At 38.8% G+C, this 25,940-nt stretch overlaps 1 protein-coding gene, 2 long non-coding RNA genes and 1 pseudogene across 4 annotated transcripts; 3 read left to right on the forward strand and 1 right to left on the reverse strand.

Moving 5' to 3' along the window:
- Nucleotides 1–252: 252 nt before the first annotated feature.
- On the forward strand, nt 253–10,510 carry LOC148727187 (uncharacterized; annotated as a pseudogene). Its single transcript, XR_015989359.1, has 11 exons — nt 253–1,335; nt 1,608–1,841; nt 2,000–2,108; nt 2,536–2,638; nt 2,854–2,969; nt 3,127–3,200; nt 3,669–3,892; nt 4,045–4,193; nt 4,300–4,345; nt 6,497–9,519; nt 9,800–10,510. The product of XR_015989359.1 is annotated as an uncharacterized LOC148727187 (transcript).
- LOC148727188 (uncharacterized) lies at nt 10,400–15,579 on the reverse strand. Its single transcript, XR_015989364.1, has 2 exons — nt 13,810–15,579; nt 10,400–11,928 (listed from the first exon to the last, which is right to left on the reverse strand). It is a non-coding gene; the product is annotated as an uncharacterized LOC148727188 (long non-coding RNA).
- A 1,044-nt stretch (nt 15,580–16,623) lies between these two features.
- On the forward strand, nt 16,624–20,331 carry LOC148727189 (uncharacterized). Its single transcript, XR_015989363.1, has 3 exons — nt 16,624–16,753; nt 17,011–19,154; nt 20,237–20,331. It is a non-coding gene; the product is annotated as an uncharacterized LOC148727189 (long non-coding RNA).
- A 3,248-nt stretch (nt 20,332–23,579) lies between these two features.
- LOC148727190 (protein CFDP2-like) lies at nt 23,580–25,346 on the forward strand. Its single transcript, XM_088726447.1, has 2 exons — nt 23,580–23,667; nt 24,454–25,346. The coding sequence occupies exons 1-2, from the start codon at nt 23,580–23,582 to the stop codon at nt 25,344–25,346; spliced, it is 981 nt and encodes a 326-aa protein (XP_088582573.1).
- Nucleotides 25,347–25,940: the final 594 nt, after the last annotated feature.

Below are 25,940 nucleotides of genomic sequence, written 5' to 3' on the forward strand. Positions count from 1 at the left end.
AAATATCAGTTCACTTTCAAAATATGTTTACCGACAGTAAAGCCTTGATACATGGAAAAGTTGTGACAGTATCGATCCCTGTGTGTTGTTGTGACAGAGCTAATGCTAACAAAGTTGAAACTCGCCATTTTTCATGGTTGAACTTTTAACCAATGTTCTCGAATTAGTTCCCAATTACAGTCATTTTTTCTGGTATCAAAAGGACTTGCATGAGGGGACGCAAATCGTCTGCACTGGAAGTACACATCAAACTCCCCAGGCGCTCTAATCCAATTAAATATGTGGTTTTTATGTCAGCGTTTGCGTGGTTAATATCGTAAGCGCCCCTTTCGGTTGGATCTGGACAGTGTCTGTTTTTGGATCTGGACAATGTTCTTTTTTTTTCCCAGATTGCTTTGTAATGCATGTAGTTTTCTTAGTTATTTTCCCAAAAAATGGCGCTGAGGAAAGGTTTTTCGACCTTCTCTCGCGTCGTCAGTGATGCATTAAGCGAGCATAATTACTGGTATGTGCTCACAACAGAATTTTGTGGAATTACTCCTCTGCAATATTTTAAGCGATCGCCGATCCTGACAACTTTTCCAGAAGATTTCTGCCGAATTGAAAGCGACAAATTTCGGCTTCTCGACGGGCGCCCCTTCGTCAACAAGAAAAATTCCAGCGCATTTGAAGTTGTTTGCTCGTCTTTTGGGCTTGTATCGGTTATTCTGAGGGAAAAAAGAGCTTCTGAAGGAGGAGGATCCGCCGCGATTTATAATATTAAAGAATTTTTGAATGGCTTGGATTTGAGTTCCCTCAAGGGAGACGGCAACGACTTGAATTGCGAGCGACCACGTGCAGCTCGGCGCCTTAGAATGACTCCTCAATTCAACACTCCGCCTAGCTAGTACGAAAGAAATGCCTGTCTCGGTTCATTTGACTCCTCCAAACAGAGGCAGTCTTAGTTCTCCTAATCTAAAGGAGATTTCTGAAAGGAGTGATTTGGAGACCCCAGAAAAGACTTTCCTTATTAAGAAAAGGGGGAGCCGCGTTCTCCAAGATGCACAAGGCATCTGTGAAAGGACCCGAGAAAATTTATCAACGGTGCTTTCCAGCATGTGTGCTTTTGGTGATCCTGAGGCCAAGGCTATTGTAAATGAGATTGTGGAGGATGTGGCCCTAAAGAAAGGAGTTAAACGGACGGTGGAAGAGCTTGTTGGTGATGAAACATTTTCCTTATACGTGGAAAGCCTCCGAGTTCCAGATTGGGTGCTATTATATTTCAAGACCAAGGCAAGGGTATCTGGTAATACTTGGCAAGCTGTAATCAATATCACCAAACTTGGAAGGACAGGGGTTAGTAAGGTCTGTTATTAGTTATCAATCTTAAGAGGCTTCTTTTGGAAAGGATATGTCTGCACTCAGATTTAATTTATCCCAACTTGGAAGCAGTTCTACAGTAACAAATTTAATGCTTGAAAGTGGTAGAAGTGCAAGTCTCATTATTATTTACTATTACTATGATAATAGCTAATTTTTTTAAACCTCAGTTATATCAGATGTATTTTTCATGTTAATTTTGTTGTTTTAATTTTTCTTTTGCTTTCTTTCTTTGGCTTCCGTTTTAGAAATCCTCTGACACACCAATATTGTTGAACCTTAACCAAATGAAGGCGGCCAAAAAAGTGATCTTTGGAGTTTGTAAAAATACATGGATGTGAAAAAGGTGCCTTCTCCTTTACAAGGTTATCAGGTGGATTTGTTTCCTGTTTTGGAGTTGATTGTCCGCGAGCAAAGGCTGCATAATGTGTGCTCACCAACTCTTAAACTTCTGATGAAGATAGATGGAAGACCCTTTTGCGGTAAATACTGACTGTCAGGTTTAAGTCTGCTGCCATAAATTATAAAACAATACCTTATCTCGGATTAAGTGTTTGGTTAATATGCATAATTTTTGTTCCCATGAATGAGAATGAAATTATTATAACAACCATTTCTATTATCATTTTTTTATGATCAGGTAGAAATCAGGTCTTGGTTGGTCTGGTTCCCTGTCTTAACCCTGTTTACAACATAGAGAGTGCAAAGTCTGTCTACCCACTGGCCATTGCCAATTGTAAAGAAAACAGGTTCATCATTAATTTCTATTATTTTATGTTACTAAAATACTTTTTCTCCTTTGCTTGACGTGGTTACAAAGTTTTTAATTTGCAAAGTAGAGACACTTTCTTATAAAGCTTTCCTTACTGAAAGCTCATAGTTTTATTGAACATATATGTTACAGTTTTCATAGTTGTATTGTTGACTCAATTTCCAGTACTGGCTCTAAGATCTGACAAATGTAATACACACAAATACACACAAATACACACACACACACACACACACACACACACACACACACAACAACAAAACAATACCCACACATTAGGAATTAAACAGAAAGAGGAGAAAAACTGCAAATCCTTTTGCATTATAAGAACATTACCCCAACATAAGCTCTGCATAAACAACAAGTTTCATCGGTTGTCTTCATGCCTAATGTTATTTTGATAGGGAAAGCCTGAAGGTACTTTTAAAGGATCTAATGAACAAAAGAGAATCATCAAGAACCAAGGAATTTTTGTTGATGGCATGAAGTTCAATGTAGAATTTGATGGTAAGATGTTTCTATCATTTTGTTATTTGCAAGAACATTAACCTTAATCTTTTTAAAAGGGAGGATGCTGACTTTCTTTTTTAGAAACTTAATTGAGGGTTTTTTTTTTCATTATCAGTGACCATTATTTTAAACAGTAAGTTAATCTTCTACATGTACCGGGGGTATGTCATATCATAATTCTTTATTGCTGTTGTTTTTTTGTCATATCTTAGTTTCATTGGACTGCAAAACACTGATCTTTCTTTTGGTAAAGAAAGGGGATCTTGATTTTCAACTTGGTGGTCGAGGGGTAGATGTAGAATTCTGCTTTATATGCAATGCAATCAGGGTTAGTATTTGTGTTGGTGTACATGTGGATCAATGAGCATTTCTTAGTTGTAGTTCATCAGTTACAATATACAAGCTACAGTCTTCTCTAATAATGCAACCAAAAAATTTTGCAAGATAATATTAATTTATTTTGAGGTAATTTCATTTCCCATTAGGGTTGCAAATGTCATGAAGTGGCCCCAGATGAAACTTGCCTAGAATGCCTACGAAGCAAGTGTAACATAGACAGGTATACTTTAAGTTTAGCCATTCATGATCATTAAGTAATGCACAGGCTTATGTAGGAAGTGCTTGAGGCCTTTTTGGTACCAAAGTTGATGCATTGGTAAGAGCAGCCACCTTCCACCATTTATTTATTGCCATGATATTCATAAGACTTTATTTTTTATTTATAAATAATAATAATAATAAACTTTAATAATGTATCAGGGGTATTTAGCTTGAAGCTAATTGGGGACACAAGTTGGAACGTTGGTTTTTGCGGGGGAGGAAAACCAGAGGACCCAGAGAAAAACCCGTGGAGCAAGGATGAGAACCAACAAACTCAACCCACATGTGACGCCAGGTTCAGGAATTGAACCCGGGCCACAGTGGTGGGAGGCGATTGCTCTCACCACTACGCCATCCCTGCTCCTTTTGGGGTACCCATTTACAATATCATTATTGTAAATGCACCATTGTTATCCATAATTTGCAGATCAACTGGAATCCGGGAGGATCTCCTTTTTCTCCTTGATGAAGAGCTTACTAGCATTCAGTTGTGTGCACTACATATGGAGATGCGCAATACAGAGCAGTTGCTTGCATCCAGTGGTCTGATTGCCTACAAGATTGGTTCACTTCCAGAAGCCAATCAAGCCCTGAAGTGCTTTGGCCCAGAGTCTTTTCATGGTGATAGAATTCCTGTTAAGAAGAAGAGTGGTCAGTAGTCTGCTATTTCAAAGCAGAATATTCATGTTAGCTCTATGTCGGGTGCATGAGTGGTCAAATTATTGGCTTTGTGTGTATTTTACAATTGATTCACTTTGTGGGTATATCTATTATTTTTCCCATTATGATAAAACACATTTCAGGTCCAACAGAATTTGAAATTCTTCAAAACCTTGAAGAGATTGTGGGATTCTCCCTTCCGCCGGACAAGTTGAAGCTCTCCTACACAGATGTAAACACAGCTAAGAATTTTATTCTTAACTGTGTTACATTTTGTCAGTCCCGTGTTGATGTAAGTCTTTGATACCAGAGGTGGCATTGGCGAGTACCTTCACTTGTGGTTCAACAGTTCTTGTTTATTTTTCTGTAAATTATGAGGTGTGGTTTATATTGTGCAGTGCCCAGATGTTTCGTCGGAGAGCGCTTTTGAAATGGGCACCATTTGTAAGTACTTGCTTCCTTTTCAATTTCACAGTATGCACTAATTACCTTTCTTATTTAGTATTTATTACCTTTCCTATTAATCATATGTAAAAGTCTGTACTTTAGGTGGCACACCCTAAAGTGCAGTATAACCCAGCATTTTTGTATTTTTACACTCTTTCTATCATCTTATTTAGTAGACTGTACTTTAAGGTGGCACACCCAAAAGTACAGTATAACCCAGTATTTTTGTATTTTTACACTCTTTTTATGATTGTAGTCAATAGACTGTACTTTAAGGTGGCACACCCAAAAGTGCAGTATAACCCAGCATTTTTGTATTTTTACACTCTTTCTATGATCGTAGTCAATAGGCTGTACGTTAAGGTGGCACACCCAAGAGTGCAGTATAACCCAGCAATTCTGTAGTTTGAAACTCTTTATATGATTGTAGTCAGTAGTCTGTACTTTAAGGTGGCACACCCAAAAGTGCAGTGTAACCCAGCATTATTGTATTTTTACACTCTTTCTATGATCATATTCAACAGGCTGTACTTTAAGGTGGCACACCCAAAAGTACAGTATAACCCAGCATTTTTGTATTTTGACACTCTTTCCAGGATCATAGTCAAAAGGCTGTACTGGTGGCACACCAAAAAGTGCGGTATAACCCAGCATTTCTCTATTTTTAAACTCTTTATATGATTGTAGTCAGTAGTCTGTACGTTAAGGTGGCACACCCAAAAGTGCAGTGTAACCCAGCATTTTTTGTACTTTTACACACTCTCTATGATTGTAGTCAATAGGCTGTACTTTAAGGTGGCACACCCAAAAGTGCAGTATAACCCAGCATTTCTGTATTTTTAAATTCTTTATACGATCGTAGTCTAGTCTGTACTTTAAGGTGGCACACCCAAAAGTGCAGTTTAATCCAGCATTTTTTGTACTTTTACACTCTTTCTCTGATCATAGTCAATAGGCTGTACTTTAAGGTGGCACACCCAAAAGTGCAGTATAACCCAGCATTTCTGTATTTTTAAATTCTTTATATGATCATAGTCAGTAGTCTGTACTTTAAGGTGGCACACCCAAAAGTGCAGTATAACCCAGCATTTTTGTATTTTTAAATTCTTTATATGATCGTAGTCTGTAGTCTGTACTTTAAGGTAGCACACTCAAAAGTGCAGTATAACCCAGCATTTCTGTATTTTTAAATTCTTTATATGATCGTAGTCAGTAGTCTGTACTTTAAGGTGGCACACCCAAAAGTGCAGTATAACCCAGCATTTCTGTATTTTTAAATTCTTTATATGATCGTAGTCAGTAGTCTGTACTTTAAGGTGGCACACCCAAAAGTGCAGTATAACCCAGCATTTCTGTATTTTTAAATTCTTTATTTGATCGTAGTCAGTAGTCTGTACTTTAAGGTGGCACACCCAAAAGTGCAGTATAACCTAGCATTTCTGTATTTTTAAATTCTTTATATGATCATAGTCAGTGGTCTGTACTTTAAGGTGGCACACCCAAAAGTTCAGTATAACCCAGCAATTTTGTATTTTTACACTCTTTCTCTGATCGTAGTCAATAGGCTGTACTTTAAGGTGGCACACCCAAAAGTGCAGTTTAACCCAGCATATTTTGTACTTTTACACTCTTTCTCTCATCATAGTCAATAGGCTGTACTTTAAGGTGGCACACCAAAAAGTGCAGTTTAACCCAGCATATTTTGTACTTTTACACTCTTTCTCTCATCATAGTCAATAGGCTGTACTTTCAGGTGGCACACCCAAAAGTGCAGTATAACCCAGCAATTCTGTATTTTTAAACTCTTTATATGAGCATAGTAATTAGGCTGTACTTTAAGGTGGCACACCCAGAGACGCCCCTTTGTCAACAAGAAAAATTCCAGCGCATTTGAAGTTTGGATGGCCGAGGGGTGGGCGCCTATTCAAGGAAATACGGTATATAGATTACTTGAGGCTGTGCGCATTATTTCGTGTTGTTGCATAATTCATGTTATCTCGTATTGCCCAGTTTGTCAGGAAATCAGTCGTCGTCATGTGTTTACGTCCTACAAAAACATCGCATCGGAAATTTCATGATCTAGCTTTGCAAAGAAATGTACCAGCTTTTGTTTTGCCTTGATTTATTCATTCTTTTTTTTTTTCGCAGCACTTTGTGTTTTGAAGTTCTCTTCCCGTCGCGGTTTGCAGGGCGCCTTCTAGCAGTAAATGAAACTGTTTTTCAAATTTGTGTCTCAAATGACCATTTATTATTGTCGCTCTGCTGCAGATAGGTGAAGAGCTCAAAGAGCAGAACAGTTTGGGTCACAAGAATTTCTTCATGTTATATATCCCAGAAGCGCTTAGGTATTACCCTTGCGAAAAGATCTAGGAAATTCCTAGGAAATCCTAAGATTTTCCTAGGAATTTCCTAAGAATATTCCTAGGAAATTCCTAGGAATAAGGTGTGAAATTTCACAGTAAATTGGGACGAAGAATTCAAAGAATTCCTAGAGATTTCCTAGGAAATTCCTAGGAGTGAAAAAATTAAAATTCGAAAAAAATCCTAGGAAATTCCTAGGAATTTCTTAGGATACACATTTCACTTTTGTCTGACCAAGATTAGGTCCCCAAGGAAATTCCTAGGAAACTCCAAGGAATTTCTTAGGAAAATAGGAAAAATAGAATATAGACACTTTAACAACTGCCCCACAAAGTGGAGGTAGGGTGCCTGAGACATCCAGGAGCTTCCACTATTGGCAGCCAGCTCCTAGATGAAGACTGCTCCCATGGATGGCAAATCCAGGCGACCCAGCCATGAGCCCCCACACAGAAGGAGAAAAACAGGGAAAAATGCTAACGCTCAGAAAAACACTGACTAAAACACTAACAAAACTGAACAACGCCCCGTGGACCAAGAACAAAAGGAATACAGGTGCATGCCAGACCGCTGACTGCGCCGGGTAGCACTTGTGCTCCACATTGTCAACTCCATTAAATTGCACTTAACTGCATCAAACATACAACACCATATGATAGGAATTGAATTGAATTTATTATATACAACTCAAATAAACATTATAATTAACAATACTTTTTGTTGTTACTATAGATTGTACATGTAAATACAAAATTACTTGGAATGCAAAACAAACAGTAAAAGATCATTCAAAGGATTAATAAATTGACAACTTAGGATTCACATATATCAATTATCAGAAATCGTGCAAGGCTGATGCAATTTGAAAAGTTTGGATCAAAATATACATTTTTGGCAAAATCATTATTTTCCAGTGGAGCATGTTTTCATTCCGGCTGATAAAATGCGCACACAAACATGTCAATGCTATTTTAGCATCTGAACTAATTAAGATTGTTATTCTTATGTGATATCATTTTAATTGTTAATTAGTATAGTTTCAGAGCTGAGCAAAGAGTTTCCAGCAATCTGATTGCTCGAGCGGTTCCTTATTTAACAATTATTCGCGGAAGGCGAGGTGAATATCGTCAAATAATCCCAGAGATGAAGTCGAGGGGATTATTCGACAATATTCACCGAATTTGAGGCGAATAATTGTTTTAGTATAATTTAAGAGCTGAACAACAGAGAAATTTCAAAAGTCATAACATTGTAGTAACATTTACATTTTATTTTAACATTTTATATAAACCGCGTGGGGCGGTTTATATAGCATCATATAAGGAACTGCTCGACAAATCAGATGGCTGGAACTCTTTGCTCAGTTCAGAAATCATACTAAGATGCTATATAAACCGCTCTGTGCGGTTTATATAAACTGTTAAAATAAAATGTTAATAAATGTTACTAAAATGTTATGACTTTTGAAAATTCTCTATTGTTCAGCTCTGAAATTATACTAAAACAATTATTCGCCTCAAATTCGGTGAATATTGTCGAATAATCCCCTCGACTTCATCTCTGGGATTATTCGACGATATTCACCTCACCCTCTGCGAATAATCGCTACATATAAACAGTGACTTCTGATATAAAGTTGCAACGCTGGTGTCTCTCATGCTTTCAATATCTTCTGAGACAGTTCCTATATAATTTGCGAAGGTTTTATATTGGATCTTTGTCATATAAATAAACCAAAAGTGATGTGAATTTTCACAAATGATCTAGGCATACAAAAAGACTATGGGCTATTAAAAGCTTTAAAGTGTACTCTAAAGCAGAAATGCTTTTTTCTAGGGGGATGGAAAAGGATTGGTCCGCTGTAACGTCGTCACCCCGCAAAATGGCGCTTCGCTTTGTCACACGTGCAAAAGTTATGAAAAGCCTTTAACTCAAAATTACCTGGAACAAGCAAACTAAGTTCTTGCTTTGTAGCTTCACCTTTAGTACCTTTAAAATGACACAAATAAGAAGCATTTATTACCATTATATTCAGTTTAAACTAATGAAACTTAGAAAAGCTACTTTTAAAGCTAAGCTTAAAATTCTTACATATTTATTCATATGTTCTGCAATCAATCGATAGAAGTAGAAATGATACATATGACAACGATTAACCAAATAAAAGTGTAATACTTACTATGAACAGAAATAACTTTCGCCTTGAAAATCTGAGTGCCCTCTTTTACTTCGTATGGCGACAATTCCACGACATTATTCTATTCGTGTTGCGATTTCTTTTCCATAACGTATTATGTCTTTGTCTTTTAAGACGCTTATGCTATGACCTTCTTCGATCCATTCGACCACAACCCAAATAACGCTGCGAACGCTTTAAAACGTTTAGATCAGAGAAGAACACAGCAAGACTCAGCTGCAACGCACAAAACTTTCGAGTAAAGGACGTTGTAGAGCGGAATAGAACGTTGAATTGAGCGGCAAGCCTGGAAACTTCACCTTATTGGATTATACTTGGTCATGTGTCGGTCATGTGAAGATTTTGCTCATGAAAGACTGGGACTAGTGATCGTGTAATCCATTCAGCGCCATAGTCGCCATCTTATCAACGGTGATCGAAGTAGCGATAAATGACTTTTAAAGTTAGTGTTAACGCCTGCTAGTATGAACCATGGATGGGAATGAACATCAAATTTACAAATTAGTCAAACTTAACGGCCAAGAGAAGTATGAATGTACGGCTTGTAAACGTGTTCTCTCACGACAACAGACAATGGAAAATCACATGCGCTCTGTGCATCGTTACGTTGGACCGGGTAAGAAAATGTAATGTAATGCTTAAGCTTATAGCGCATTTCACAATGTCTCAATGCACTTCAAGCTTCAATGATGCTTGTAAGTTTCAAAACCAGGACGAAAAAAACTATAGAATTGATAAGCAATTCTTTTATAAAAATGGCAATTAAGCTTAAGAAATTAGTTTCAAAATCCTCTCTTCCTCAACTGTTCCTTCTGAACCTACAACTATTCTTTTATTCCTCTAGCACTTTTTGAAAAGAAGCATCGCATTGACATTTCTTATTCTCAATGTTTTAGGTCTGACCTGAAAGCAAAGAGTGTCACTGAAATTTTGGAGAAGATTATGCTTCTAAATGGCAATTCCAGAAACCATGTTATAATAAGATTTCCAAACTTTAATGCTGTCTGTGGTTAGATATAAGAAAATATCACTTTTTAAGTCTCAATATGCCAGATTTGAACTTTCCCATCGCTTCAAATAAGACTTCCTTGTTATAATATTTAAGTAAAGATATGTTCTTAAGCTTTTTGTATAAAATATTCTAATGTGGCAAATAAATTGATACTTGATACTATCTATATTGAACTTAAGTTTACTTTAAATGGAAAGTATGTAGAATTCACCATATAATTGGAATAAATCAGGAGACAGTGCAAAATTATGTTGGCTGAATCTTACACATTGTGATAAACCATTTTTCAGGGATGTCTCAGGCTGATATAACTTTGTATTTCAGTGTGGTCAGAGTCGCTGTCCTTGCAGTATAGCATTTTTTATTATCTGACTGGAGCACCAAACACATGGATTGAAATCCCACTTGAATTGCATTTGATTTAGTTTTCTGCTTGTATTCTTTACTACAGTAAATTTTTATTTCAATGTATTGTGATATGCAATTGAAGGATAAAAAATTAATGTTTTATTGGAAATTGTATAAACTTCAAGAATATCTGCTTTAAAATTAATGAGTTGTAAATTATAATGCAAAATAAAAAAAATTTGTGGTATATTGCAAGTAGTGACTTTTTGAAACATCTAAAATGGCACTTTTCTTTCAAAAGCTAAACTCACAAGTATAATTCTTAAAAATTAAGGTTTTATTTTAAAAAATAATTTTTCCTTGTAAATTCCTAAGAATTTCCCAAGGATCAAGAATCTATTTTTTTATGTAAATTCTACCTGTAATCATTCCTAGGAATTTCCTAGGAAATTCTTAGGAACCTAGTAATGTTTGTTCACACCTCTAGAGAGCTTAAATGTTTTTAGGAAAATTCCACTGACTCCTAAGAAATTCCTAGGAAATTCCTAGGAATCCTAGAAAGCTAGGAAACCATTTCGCAAGGGTACTCTGAATGCCAGTACTTCAGCCTGGGTGAACCAGAAAAGATAAACAACACTTCCCTATATTAACCATGACTGAAAAGCTAAGTATGTTATGTATCCCTGAAGCACTCCGGCATTAACTACACTAAATACCAGGACTTCAGCCTGTGTGAACCAGAAAGGATAGACAACACTTCCCAAGATTGACCATGAATGAAAAACTATAAAGTATGCTATATATCCCAGAAGCACTCAGGCATTACACTGAATGTCAGGACTTCAGCCTGGGTGAACCACAAATGATAGACAACACTTCCCTATAATATTCGTGAATGAAAAACTAAGCATGTCGTGTGTCCTAGAAGCGTTCAGGCATTACTCTGAATGCCAGGACTTCAGCCTGGGTGAACCAGAAAGGATAGACAACACTTCCCTATATTAATCATGAATGAAAATCTAAGTATGTTATATATCCCAGAAGCGCTCAGGCATTACACTGAATGCTAGGACTTCAACCTGGGTGAACCAGAAAGTTTATAAAACACTTCCCTACACTGAACATGAGAGAAAAGCTAAGTATGTTATATATCCCAGAAGTGCTCCAGCATTACTGTGAATGCCAGAACCAGAAAGGATAGAGAACACTTTGCTATATTAACCATGAATGAAAAGTTAAGTATTTTATATATCCCTGAAGCACTCAGGCATTACATTGAATGCCAGGAATTCAACCTGGGTGAACCAGAAAGGAAAGACAGCATTTCCCTGTATTAACCGTGAATGAAAAACTAAGTTTGCTATATATCCCAGAAGCCCTCTGGCATTACGCTGAATGCTATGATAATTAATCAAAGAAATATGACAAATATATATTTATCTCAGAAGTGATCAGGCAACACTAAACAAAAATATTATTATTACAGGATTAAACTTCAAGAAAATAGATTTCTTTAAAAGAAAACAATGTTGACTGTGCCATATTACAATAGGTGTACACAATTTAAAAATTCAAGTGTTATACATTGCATGCAGAGCACATAAATTGACATCACATGGTTCCTCTTCAAGGGGAAAGAGCAAGTCATCTCTTAATCCTGTCCATCTGAAACAGAGAGAAAAAAAAAAAAAACAGTGAATTTAGTTTCCACCTTTATAATCCAAAGCTACCATATTTCTGCTGGTAACTGTCTGTCAAACTGAGTATCCCAAGTGAGATTTAAAGACATGGGTTCCAAATAGAAAGTGAAGTACCATACTGCAAGCTGGACGTTTTTATGCATGTCAATACGGAAATGCAGAGTTGTACCTACCCCCCCCCCCTCCCCCAATATTTGCTTTGCTCTTTGGGAAACACTCAGCACAGACTTCCCCACGAGGAACATCAGGACAGGCACATTCCTATCAATAAAGTGCACGTACGACTTAATAATGAATTAACTTGGCTAAAGTCATAATATTCACTATTATTTGTAGATATATAATCCCTGTTCACCACAGATAAAATATGTTCATGTTTGTGGACAGATTTCTATGGTGGCCGAGAACTGCCATTAAAAATATTCAAATTTATAGGAATTTTTTTTATTCTTTTTTTTAATTTCGATTTATTTCTCTTTTTATTTTTAAAATAAAAGCAAGTGAAAGTAAAATGTAAAATAGAAATAAAATGAAACCAAAGATAAATGAAATCAAATCAAAATTAAATACTACCCGGCCGAGCGTTGCCATTAGTTTTTTTTTTTTTTTTTTTGCGGTCGGAAAAAAAAAATTTGTTCGTGGCCGAACGCTGCCACATGGCCAAAGGCTGCCAAACAAACCCAGAATGCACTACCATCAAAAAGTTCATGAGAAGCAATTTCTGGGTTGAATAATTCATACCCATGTCCTTGTATGTCTAGCAGCATGAGTTTTTTGTCTGACTTTTCACAAGAAAAATGGTTTAGACATTGAGCCTTCTGACCCATAACATCTGTTTCCTCGACACAACAATCACCAGTATTGTTAAAGTACTTGGTAAACTGTCCATCAATAATCTCCTCCACAGTCACAAATTCTCCTTTATCATCTTCACCGTAGTAGATCTTTCTATACCTTAGGACCTCTCCAAATGCATGTTTTCCAATGATTTTTTGTTCCAACTGGCGAGCAAAATTCCTTGCAAGAAGATGCATCTGAACCGCCTTTTGGGTGTGTTGTTGGACAGTTTGCCCAATGTCATTTATTCCCTTCACAGCATTAGGAAGGTATCTTTTAATTACCCAGGTAGTCCCCTTAAACTGTGGGTGCTTTGTGGTTGCTTTGTATGCATTGCGAAACCCACCGTGAGCAAAAGGCTTTTATTCTTCGTTGAATTCGACAGTTATTATTATACAGCTTCTTTCCTTTAATTAATTGATGCGTTGTATCTCCTGCATCACGCTTCTTCCCTCTTTTCGCAGTCACTTTCTCTTTTAAGTTTTCCACGCGGCATCCGCCATACTAGAATCTTGAAAGGCATCCTGCAAAGAATTCTGGGTTTGTTTGGCAGCCCTCGGCCATGTGGCAGCATTCGGCCACGAACAAATTTTTTTTTTCCGACCGCGAAAAAAAAAAAAAAAAAAAAACTAGTGGCAGCGCTCGGTCGGGGTAGTATTTAATTTTGATTTGATTTCATTTACCTTTGGTTTTTTTTTTAATTTCTATTTTACATTTTACTTTCACTTGCTTTTATTCATAGTTAATCGAGGGGAATATTTAAAAAAGAAAACTGAGAAATAAATTGAGATTAAAAAAAAAATAAGAAAAATAATCCTTATAAATTTGAATATTTTTAATGGCAGTTCTCGGCCACCATAGATTTCTGCCTTTCCATAAAGTCAAGAAAGCTGTCACTAATTGATTAGAAATAAATTGCATCACAAATACCGGTAACCTGAAAATGTTTTGTGTTACTGTAGAATTCTGCTATGATGCATGTCATTTAGCAATTGCAGGTATAACCTACCTTAATAACTGCAGAATACACAGCACTCTGTGTCCAATCCGGCCTCGCTGGCAAAGTTCATTTATATATTTGTTAGTATCACCACCTTTTTGCTTGAGTAGCATAACATGGCTCGACATGTAACATAAAAACATTGCAAAAATAAAAAAAATATGAAGAGTAAAGATTGACAGACATAAATAACCTGGAAATTTAACGTAGGTACTAAAAGTTGGAATCACTTGAAATTTACTTAGGCAGTGGAAGTTAAGGCCACCATTCATCAGCTATATTCTGTCATTTGCAGTAAAATACCTTGCAAAAAATCCACATATATTTCACTTTTGCAATGACAAAGTCAGTGAAATTCTAGGTCACGCTATAAATTCGTCTCTGATTAAAGAAAAACACAATGTTCAACATTTCCTTAGGAAGTTTGAAAATCTTCAGGCCTTCCTGGGCTTTTTCATATATAATTTGCATCAGTGATCCCGTTGAAAAAACTTCACGTATTTCTTTCGATTTAAAACAGTTTCTTCTTTGCATTCGTGATCTCATGTCGTTATTGTCACGCAAGTGCCTTGTCAAGAAATGAATTCGCATATTCCCGTGCAGCTCCCAGCCATTCGTAGAGCCAATTGAGTGTGTTTTCAACAAGAACAATGGAATGTTTCCTTGAAGACCTGTTTGTGGTGCCTATTCTGTACTGAAGGGCATAATATACGATATCCGTAAGCCGGGTTCCCTGTGGATAAACTCGATTGTTAACACTTATTTTCTGATGTCACCCGTAGTTTTTTAGGTGCTTTCATGTTGTTTTAAATTGTTTCGAGATATTTTCAGGTAATTTCAGATAGTTTCCTTGGGGGTTTCAGATGGTTTCAGGTGATTCCAACTTATAGTACCTACGGGAAATTTAACTTTAAATGCATCTTCCATCAACCACTATAAGCTGCAAAATCAAACTCAGGCACTTTGATGGATCTTTAATGAAATTTAACGGTATAGAGTTCTGATACACCACAAAACCAACATTCACAACAAAACATAAGGCAGCAAATACACTTAGCCGGTTTATGACGTCACTCCACAGCAATCAGCCTTTTCGAATATTTGAAGTTCTGTTTACCTGAGTCTCGTGATGACTCTTCAAATGGATATTTTTCTAACTACCAATACGTTTAAAAGTTGTCTGTGCCAAAAACGTCCTTCAATATTGAGCCCGCCTTCGTCTTGCATCGTCTCCAAGCGCCCTCCCAAGCATTCTTGATCTTGAATAATTTACATCTAAAACGGTTGTTAATCGTGGTCGCTTCACATTACTTTCCATTTCTTCTTTAGAATTAGCCTTAAGCATGATAAGTCCGCTTTCGTTGCCTACCTATTTTGTATCCAGATTTGGAGAAAATGATTTTTTATCAATAGAGTTTGTCTCACCCACATTTGGTCCACCATCGATGCCAGGCAGAACTTAGGCCAGATTACCCGCTTTCTTCTGCTGTCGCTTTCGCTTTCTCCATTCTCTACTTTGTTTACGTTTCTCTTTGGGAGTATTTTTTCGCGATTTTACCCCCCGTTTATTTGGTATTTCCAGCTTTGTGGAGGTCTCAAGGTCCGCCGGCATTTTATTAATGTATTCCCAAGCAAGAAGAGCGAATTAGTTGAAACAGTGCGTGCATCCGATCTCGTAATTTACAAAAACTTTATTGTTCTCGTGAAAAATGAGAGCCGTCTTATTGAAACTTGATGACAATATAAGCCGGCAAAAAAAACACAGTAAAAGCAATTATCTGTCACATCGATGTCGGCAGCAACAAGATTATGACGCCTTACAGGAAAGCTGCCTGGAGCGCTCAAAAAGCCCCATACATTTTCTTAGACTTTTAGTCTAAGAAAATGTATGGGACTTTCCGGGGTACTTGCAGTGCAGACGATTTGCGTCCCCTCATGAATCATCTGAATTCGCTTAGGGTATGGTACTTGCAGAATACACAATCATTTATTATCGCTCATGCTAGGTGCAGAGTATCGTAAACATCGTTGACATTACTCTGTCTCGCCTTTTAGTAATTTCCTAAGGAATGCAGTATGTATTATTCTTGAGGAATACACACTGACAGTCGCTAAAGCTCATACAGCAGCCAAACGTATAAATGGTTAAAAAATGTTTGAAAAAGCATGCTATTAAAATTCCGTAAAAGGAAAGGTTTTCCCAGTTTCAAGCACGACGTCATTTTTCAACTCATGCAGGTATGTTAATTTTTTTTTTACGTTTCATGCATGCTCTTCTGAATATTTTTATTTCGGGCTTAAACAACGTCCGAAAGAAAAATCTTTTCCAGGTGTTGAATGCGAAGTTGCTGACAACAGACTCAAATGAAAACGACACATTCGCCTAGAGTTAGAGTTAGGTGAAGAAAGTGATTGTGATCATATGGAAATTAGTTTCAAAGGAACTCTTGGATGTAGACAACGAGACTACATGCATTGTTTTCTTTGCCTATGGTCAATTTATCACGAGGTGAAGGTTAAAAATGGGGCTTTTACATTGCCCTTGCTTTCAAAAACAGTCGCGGTTGATAAGTTCCTTTTATCATATGGACCAGTTGTTGGTTGATGAGACTTTCACTGAGTCGTGATTTATGTCTCTTGTCTTGTACGAATGTAAAGATTTGTGATACATTATAAGTATCCTCTTAAAGCGCTAGTTTAATACTTCAAAGTTTCCTTCTTGACCTGCCATAAATTTTGAAAGCGGGAATGCATCGCCTTAGGGTGTTCAAAGTTGCTAAAATTGCACAAATTTGTTATCGTTTAATGGCGTTTGATTACGAGGTTAAAAAGTGTTTTGTTGAACTTGATGACAACAGTCGAACTTTTGCTGTTGAAGAATATGGGTAACGTGACAGAGAAGGTGAAAAATCACCAGATAAGACTAGGACAGAAGGATTACTATCTATTAGTGGCAAGTATATTTAGCGAAATTTGATTTAGTTTAAAAATATGATTTGTGGGAGCAAGTCACTCGTGAAGTAAATGTTGAGTCACTGACTCAGTTGGTAGAGACTGCCAACTAGTATCTGGGAGATGACGGAATATTTCCAGGCTTCTTTTGTGCAATGTTTTCGATTGAAACTCACTCGTGAAGATCACTTCTTACTTAAACATGATCTACAGGTAAAATTGTATCTCTTATTCAATTTTAATATCTCATTTCTACAGGGCAAAACTATCGGTACGTATAATGTTAGAGCGCCGGATTGTGTTGTGCGGGAGGTAGGCACTTATAGATTATGCTAGCATAATTTTTGGCATAATTCGAGCAAACTGGCATAATTTCTGCCAAGTAGCAATGCTAGCATAATTTGCGCATTTTGATAATTATCAGGACATTTTTGATGCCATTATTTGATATTTTTTTGTCTCTAGTCCCAAGCACTTGGTGACCTTAATCGATATTTAAAGTTTTAGTTAAACTAGTAGCATTTGTAGTTCACTGTGAAGCACTGAGCCCGGGTCTGAGGTGCACCGAAACCGGAAGTCACATTTTAGCCATGTCGATCCCAGTACCTCTCATTAGGCAAGGCTACAATATGGCGTCGGCCATGCCTGATCCACATGTTTATTTGAAATTCATTGTGGATTTGTTGCGTTTCTTTCCTGTAGACCAACGGCTTCTAGTTAAAAAACATATATTTTGGACTTATTTGCATTTTTTCAAAGAGCATAATTTAAAAAAATGGTGGCATAATTTGGAAAAAAGAGCATAATGTTAGCATAATTTGGCCAAAAAAAAAGCAATGCTACTAGCATAATATGTCACTTTTACTAGCATAATCTATAAATGCCTAGCGGGAGGTCGAGGGTTCGAGCCCTGGCCGGACCAATACTCGTGGTCTTAAAATAGGTGAGGAGAATTTGCTACATTTCTATAATCAAGAAATGGATAGATATTCTAGTCTTCTCGGATAAGGACGAATAAACGGTAGGTCCCGTCTCCTGCAGGGTTAGGGGTAGGAGACGTTAATTTCCCACGCACGAAATTACTGTGTTGTGGATGTCCTCCCCTGGGGTGGGATGGGTGGGAATTGGCCGTGAAAAGCCCCCATGGGGAGTGGTCAACTAACGTATGTATGTATATTGCCTCAGAGAGCCACACGTTTAATTATACGCAATTGATATGTCTACATATGAAAACAATGTTGCTCGTATGACCGTGACAATTTGGACACGTTTTTCCTGTTGATACGTGCTCATTCATAGTTTCCTGTCGTTGCATTTTTAAAGGTGAAACTGGATCCGGAAAAAGCAGTCTGGTAAACCTCTTTCTGTACCTAGCACCACCACAACCATCTGCGAGTTGACGTACGGAGAGGTTCGCAGAACTGTTGCCCACTTCAGGGTCAAGGATCCAGAAACAAAATTGCAGACGAAATCATTTCCCTTAGTAGGAGTATCTGAAAATAGCTATTATTAGCAGATCTCTCCCCAGGTCCATTTGAAGAGCGGCCGAGAAAAAGGTTCGGTTTACAAGAAGGTTGAACTCTCTTGGCCCCATCATGACTTTTGAAAGTAACGTGGTTATTGCTTTATTCGCATAAAAACGATTTAATTGTTCTCGTGCGCAATTTTTGTCGTATAATAAGTAGGGTTAAATAAAAAAAAAGAAAAAAAAAAAAAACCAAGACCAATTGTGTCAGAAGAGCCCTCTCCTCCCACTTTCCACTGGAATTTCCACGAATTCTTCTGTGTATTGTAGACTTTGCCTTGTTTACTAGGGATATGGCTAAAACCAACTTAGAAAAGTAGAGTCGACTGAGTTGTTTTATTCCTCTCATACATTCCCTCAATTACAATGGGTGAATAAAGAGCTGTTCGAACAACTAAAAAAGAACTCCTCTTCTTATACTAACTTTTAAGCAATAAAATTGGTTGTTGCTAGGCACTATTCAGGATAAAGCTAGGTCAACTAAGGTCTTGTTAATCACAGACAACAATCAGGTTGACCTGTCTTGAAACTAAAAAGGAATGAACTCTTAATATTGCCAGGGACACCCACAACTTCACCCTTCCGATCAGGTTCATAGTAAGTGGAAATAAATCAACAAACATTGTAACTTCCTGTAACGCAATCACAATTACAACTTCCAGTCTACAACAGTGTGCGCCAAAAGCTTAGATGTACGTAATGTTTTGTTACTTGAGAATTTTCTGATAAACACAGTCTTATTTTCAGAATGGAGCTGTCATTGTTGACCGTCCAGGTGTTGATGAACCTGACATCATGGACGAAATAGTGACCTCAAGCCCTTGCATTTAAATGTATCATTAACAGCGTGAACGCCGGAGTAGTTCAGAGGGACAGAGTAAGTGTGACAGTGAAATGAAAGTGAAATTTCCTATGTAATAGTAATGAAACTTTGATATTCCCGAATTGTGCACTTTCTCATTTGATTTGCCTTGCGTTATGCCAAAACGTCTTCCAGGAGTGACATGAAGAGATAGTGAAGGTGGAGGACTACTGTGAACTTCGACAAACAGAAATTTTCCAAAGTGTTTATTATACTTTAAATATTGTCAAAAAATAAACAATAAAATGTCTACGAACAGCTCACTGTTTGTTGAATGGGATATTTACTTCTCAGTATTCTCTGTTACGACTTTAAGAAACACCTATTATGTCCTTTCTCCTGTAATGATAATGAAACGTCGTCTTATCTTAAATTGGATTATCAACAAAGACTGTTATCGTCGTAGACAAGGTTTGTAAATTAGGAATATCCCTTGAAGTATATCCTTGGATATTCCCCAGTTTTCGCATGGTGTATTCAACCACGTGGTGCGTCTAGAACAATCGTACATTAAAGGGACAGCGACGATCGAGTGAAAGAACGTAAAAGAGATATACGGCTTGTTCACTCTCAGAGCTCAGCGATTTCAGAATATGCTGATGAACCATGACACATGTTTAAAACCACGTTTCATTTACTGACCATGACCCTTTTTGGTGTACCAGTATGGTTAAAGAAGGCAACTGCGGAAGACTCTATCCTAATGACATCAGTAGAGACAGAGGAATATGAATTCCCGAGGGAATCAATCAGCCGAGAGGATGCCATTCTGATATTAATATTTTCGTTAGGTTCTTCCGTTTCTTCAACATGTACAAGAACCTTATCGGTTTTACTGAAAATTACACTAATTTAGTAAATGTCATATTGTTGGCGGTAAAAGTCTACAGAAAGGCTTTGATGAAGTAAACAGAGGTGACGACAGTTTAATGGCTTGGGTCATGATTTCTAAACTTGATTACGTTTACAACTACTAACACGTCAGAAAAAAAAATTGAGAAGAATGGGAATGATTGGCCATATAAAAGGCAAACCAAAACAAAAAAGATAGCTTCTTTGTTGAGATAGCAATGTAGATTTTTATTTGTTTATGACAGCTTGGAAAGTTGTTGGAAGGCGTCGTAGACAAACGCAATGAAGGGAAGTTTCCGTCTACTTGCGCCTTGTTCGTGTGCAACAACTGGGACCACGTATATGTGCACGATCCTTCGCAGTAAAGCACTATTTGAGCAATAGTGAAAATCAGACCTGAAAAAAATTTCAGGCCTGTACGGGATTCGAACCACTGACCTCTGCGATACTAGTGCAGCGCTCTACCAATTGAGCTAACAAGCCAACTGGAAGCAGGCCATCAAATTAATTCGACATAAACCCGTGGATGATAAATCAAACAACAACAAACATATGAAACATATGTATGAACTGCGGTTATGATACGTATATGTGCACGATCCTTCGCAGTAAAGCATCCACGGGTTTATGTCGAATTAATTTGATGGCCTGCTCCCAGTTGGCTTGTTAGCTCAATTGGTAGAGCGCTGCACTAGTATCGCAGAGGTCAGTGGTTCGAATCCCGTACAGGCCTGAAGTTTTTTTTTCAGGTCTGATTTTCACTATTGCTCAAATAGTGCTTTACTGCGAAGGATCGTGCACATATACGTATCATAACCGCAGTTCATACATATGTTTCATATGTTTGTTGTTGTTTGATTTATCATCCACGGGTTTATGTCGAATTAATTTGATGGCCTGCTCCCAGTTGGCTTGTTAGCTCAATTGGTAGAGCGCTGCACTAGTATCGCAGAGGTCAGTGGTTCGAATCCCGTACAGGCCTGAAGTTTTTTTTTCAGGTCTGATTTTCACTATTGCTCAAATAGTGCTTTACTGCGAAGGATCGTGCACATATACGTATCATAACCGCAGTTCATACATATGTTTCATATGTTTGTTGTTGTTTGATTTATCATCCACGGGTTTATGTCGAATTAATTTGATGGCCTGCTCCCAGTTGGCTTGTTAGCTCAATTGGTAGAGCGCTGCACTAGTATCGCAGAGGTCAGTGGTTCGAATCCCGTACAGGCCTGAAATTTTTTTCAGGTCTGATTTTCACTATTGCTCAAATAGTGCTTTACTGCGAAGGATCGTGCACATATACGTATCATAACCGCAGTTCATACATATGTTTCATATGTTTGTTGTTGTTTGATTTATCATCCACGGGTTTATGTCGAATTAATTTGATGGCCTGCTCCCAGTTGGCTTGTTAGCTCAATTGGTAGAGCGCTGCACTAGTATCGCAGAGGTCAGTGGTTCGAATCCCGTACAGGCCTGAAATTTTTTTCAGGTCTGATTTTCACTATTGCTCAAATAGTGCTTTACTGCGAAGGATCGTGCACATATACGTATCATAACCGCAGTTCATACATATGTTTCATATGTTTGTTGTTGTTTGATTTATCATCCACGGGTTTATGTCGAATTAATTTGATGGCCTGCTCCCAGTTGGCTTGTTAGCTCAATTGGTAGAGCGCTGCACTAGTATCGCAGAGGTCAGTGGTTCGAATCCCGTACAGGCCTGAAATTTTTTTCAGGTCTGATTTTCACTATTGCTCAAATAGTGCTTTACTGCGAAGGATCGTGCACATATACGTATCATAACCGCAGTTCATACATATGTTTCATATGTTAACTGGGACCACGTTCGAGAGAAAGAAACTAAAGACGTTGAGAACCATGTTATCAGACAACTAAGAAACTTCTACCCTGACATAGTTCCAGAAAACCAGATTGTCCAAATGTCAACGACGAATGCCAGCATCGCTCAAAACCACGGGATCATAACAAGAGGTTTCCTTACTCTACTGGACTGAATAAGAATCATGATTCCCAGAGGCATCAAAGCCAGGCTTGAAATCTGAATCTTTAGGCGAGGGAAATTATCGGAATTTTGACAAAACGCAAGTGAAATTATTTCCTAATTTCACGAAAAAAACAATTTGATTACCTTTTACTATCGTGGGTGACAAATTACTTTCACAAACGTAACTGTTTTTACTGGTTTATTCTATCGAAAACCGAGAACATGAAGAAGAATATAGTTTTCGTTTAAAGCATACATTATTGTTAAAGTTCGTAATTTTCTGAGTTTCTTCACAAAAAATACCTTTCGAATTATTCGTGCCTGTTAATAATGTTTCAAAATTTAGGCAACTGCCAAATCTTTCTCAAACGATTGGCTCTAATTCGTCATGAAATGATGAATGAAATGAGAACAGCGCCCGTTGAAATGCACCAAAACTAAAATTTTGCACGAGGCCATATAAAATTTTGACACAGTTTGTTTTAAAGGGAAATTATCACTGAAAATTTACTTTACGGTCTAAGAAAAGTTTCCTAAATGAAACGAAAATGCACAAGGAATGTTACCATGGCAATTTTGTAATTTCACATGTGAAATGAAAAATTAACGCTGAAATTTTGCCCCAAAATTAAGGAGTTATTTGTCACCTATGATATTAAAGTAATAACCTAGAACTTTATTATATCAATTTTGAAATTACTTTTGATCCTTGCAAACTGATTGGCAATTTATTCACAAATCACACCATTTTATGCTCTAAATCGCATCTATTTCCCAGCCAATGAGACAGCTTTACTAAAGCAGAACAACCAATCAAATTTAAAGACTTTCTTGAAAGAAATCAGCCAAATCGCAGGAAAACTGGATCTATATAAATTTAATACAAACTAGGAAAATTAAGAATTTGTTGATGCTTTTAGCTGTGCGTATATCGAGTTATGGATGCACGCGGGAAGTTTGAAGAACACGAAAAATGCGTGAGGGGTCTCCAAACTTCCCGCGTGCATCCATAACTTGATATACGCACAGGTAAAAGCAGGAACAAATTCTTTTATGACAGAGTGACAACAAGGATCTGTGCGAAGAAGCTTTTTCATTGAGAGTGCAAAACTCTCACAACGCAAAAAAATTAAACAAACGTCCCTATTGGCTGGCCAAAAACACGCCACAATTTTTACCTTGGCTTGAGCGAGCGCATTCGATCCAGTTAATCGAGAACTGTGAATGAAAAGCTCAAAATGAACGGGAATTATGGAGAAAATCAAAGCTAAATGAAGTCACTATAGAGTTTTTTGAAACTCAGCGATCCGAAAAATTTGCGAAACGAGCAACTTGCGGGTTTATTTCGGCTTTTTTGTTGCTTCTTGTTGGATCAGGACCTAAAAGGTCAATAGATCCTTCTCACGCAGCGCCATCTTGGATTCCGTGCCGCACCAAATCGAGTCTGGACGGGCATTCTGTTTCGCGTGTTTGGCAAACTTTTGTACATTGTACAATTCACTATGGCTGAGAGCGTAGCATCTGTTACGTGGTTGAAATCTGAAGAATATTCCCTATTTTGATTCAACTTTAGTTGAGAAATGGCTCGAGAAAGATGGAAAGGTCCCAAAGAAAGTAATAAACGTGGTTACAGCAATTTCTACGAAGGCTACATCTTTGATATCGAAGGTAAGTTTCGGTATTGACGAGTTGTTCAGGTTGTTGTTGATGCCTCAAGTCTAGATGAAGATGGAAATATTTTGTTCGAACAGTTGCGTGATTCACGCCATGCGTACCATTTTTACAGGTATTATATTGTTCTTATCTTTTATTTATGCCCGGATTTGTTAATCGAAAACGTCCAACGAAGTAAATAAGTAATGAAAGGAAGCTTTAGAAACCCTGACTCGTACCGTGTCTACGTTGTCCCACACCCGCCTTCGCACCTTCCCTTTCAGTGAGAACACTAGACACGGGAGTCGTCGTGAGAGCTCGAAGCTACAGGTCACAGCGGAAAAATGACGAGCCTTGGAGGTTTCAGGTATTTATCTGACCATCTGATTTAAACCTCGCTTTATGAACTAATAATACACAATGCTCACTGACTCCGGCAGTGCAGTGCTCACTGACTCCGGCAGCTCCTGCAGCGAACCTGGTGCCAAACGTACTGCTCTGCATTCCTTTGGACTACACCGGCGAGGCCGAGAGGGGGGTCCTGTCGACTGGGCAACCCAGGATCTCCACACACTCCGCCCAGGCTTGCGCCCTGGAGAGGTCACTCCAGTGCCGCTGTTCCAGCGACAGAAACAACACGGGAGACAGCAGATACCGTTTATAAGCCCAGAGCGTATTGGCGTGAGCTCGGACGCCAGGGGCTGTCTCCGACGGTGGGAGGGATCTTCGCGTCCCACTGGTCAGCTATCGCCCGCCTCAAGCTGGGCAGCCCCCAGCCAGTAAGGTGCTGACCCGTCACAGTCTGCCTGCTTCAATGGGTGCTTGGAGCTAAGGTCAACACCGAAGAGCGGACTGTAAATCCCGCACCAGACAAAAGAAGAAGAAAGACATCAAGGCCGCCAGCGCTGAGACTGGCAACTTGGAATGTCAGGACCATGTGCCCTGGCCTCTTCGACGATCTCCAGCAGATCGATGATGCAAGGAAGACAGCAGTCATCAGCCGAGAGCTCAAGAGGCTCAACATTGACATAGCAGCACTGCAGGAAACTAGACTCCCATCCAACGGCAGCCTGAAAGAGGAGGACTATACTTTCTTCTGGCAGGGTAAAGCTCCAGAGGAGCATCGTGTGCATGGTGTAGGCTTTGCGGTTAGGAACTCCCTACTGCCCTCAGTCGAACCACCCTCAGAAGGCACAGCCCGCATCCTTTCCCTTCGCCTCACAACAATCTCAGGCCCTGTGAACATCATGAGCACCTATGCCCCCACGCTTTGCTCTACAGCAGAGGCTAAGGATGAGTTCTACAGCCAGCTTGAGACCGCCATCAAGGAAATACCCCCCTCAGAACACCTGTACCTGCTTGGCGATTTCAACGCCCGGATTGGTTCAGACTTCACCTCCTGGCCTCGATGCATCGGCCACTTTTGCGAAGGCAAACTCAACGAGAACGGGCAGCGTCTCCTCGAGCTATGCTCCTTCCATGACCTCTGCATCACAAACACGTTCTTCACCACGAAACCTCACCACAGAGTGTCTTGGCGGCACCCCAGATCCCGTCACTGGCACCAGCTGGATCTCGTGATCACCCGCAGACCCCTGCTGAACAGTGTCCTGTCCACCCGTAGCTACCACAGCGCTGACTGCGACACCGACCACTCTATGGTCGCCAGCAAAGTGCGTCTCCAACCCAAGTGAATCCACCACTCAAAGCACAAAGGACGTCCCCGCATCAATACAGCCGTGACCTCTGTGCCTGAACTACGCGAACGTTTCGCAGATGCCATCCAAGAGGCCCTCAGCGACTGTCCAACTAGCTGCGCTGAGGATAGATGGAACCACATTCGTGACGCTACATACAAATCTGCAGTGGACACTTTTGGAAAGAGAGAGCGCAAAAACCCCGACTGGTTCGAAGCCGGAATCGAGGAACTTGAGCCAGCCATCTCATCCAAGAGAACTGCCTACTACTGAACTACAAGAAAGACCCCTGTGAAAAGACCCTGACTGCCCTCAGACGAGCCAGAAGTGAAGCCCAAAAGATTGCTAGACAGTGCGCCAACAACTACTGGCAGAACCTATGTCAAGGCATCCAGACATCGGCTGACTGCGGCAACATTCGAGCCATGTATGAGGGAACGAAGAAAGCCTTCGGCCCATGCGCAATCAAGACTGCCCCTCTCAAGTCATCCACTGGCGAATTCATCTCAGACCGTGCAAAGCAAATGGCGAGATGGGCGGAACATTACCAGGAGCTGTACTCCAGGGAGACCGTCGTGACTGACACAGCAG

Source organism: Stylophora pistillata, chromosome 7, assembly GCF_964205215.1.
Source record: "Stylophora pistillata chromosome 7, jaStyPist1.2, whole genome shotgun sequence".
Classification (NCBI taxonomy): Eukaryota; Metazoa; Cnidaria; class Anthozoa; order Scleractinia; family Pocilloporidae; genus Stylophora; species Stylophora pistillata.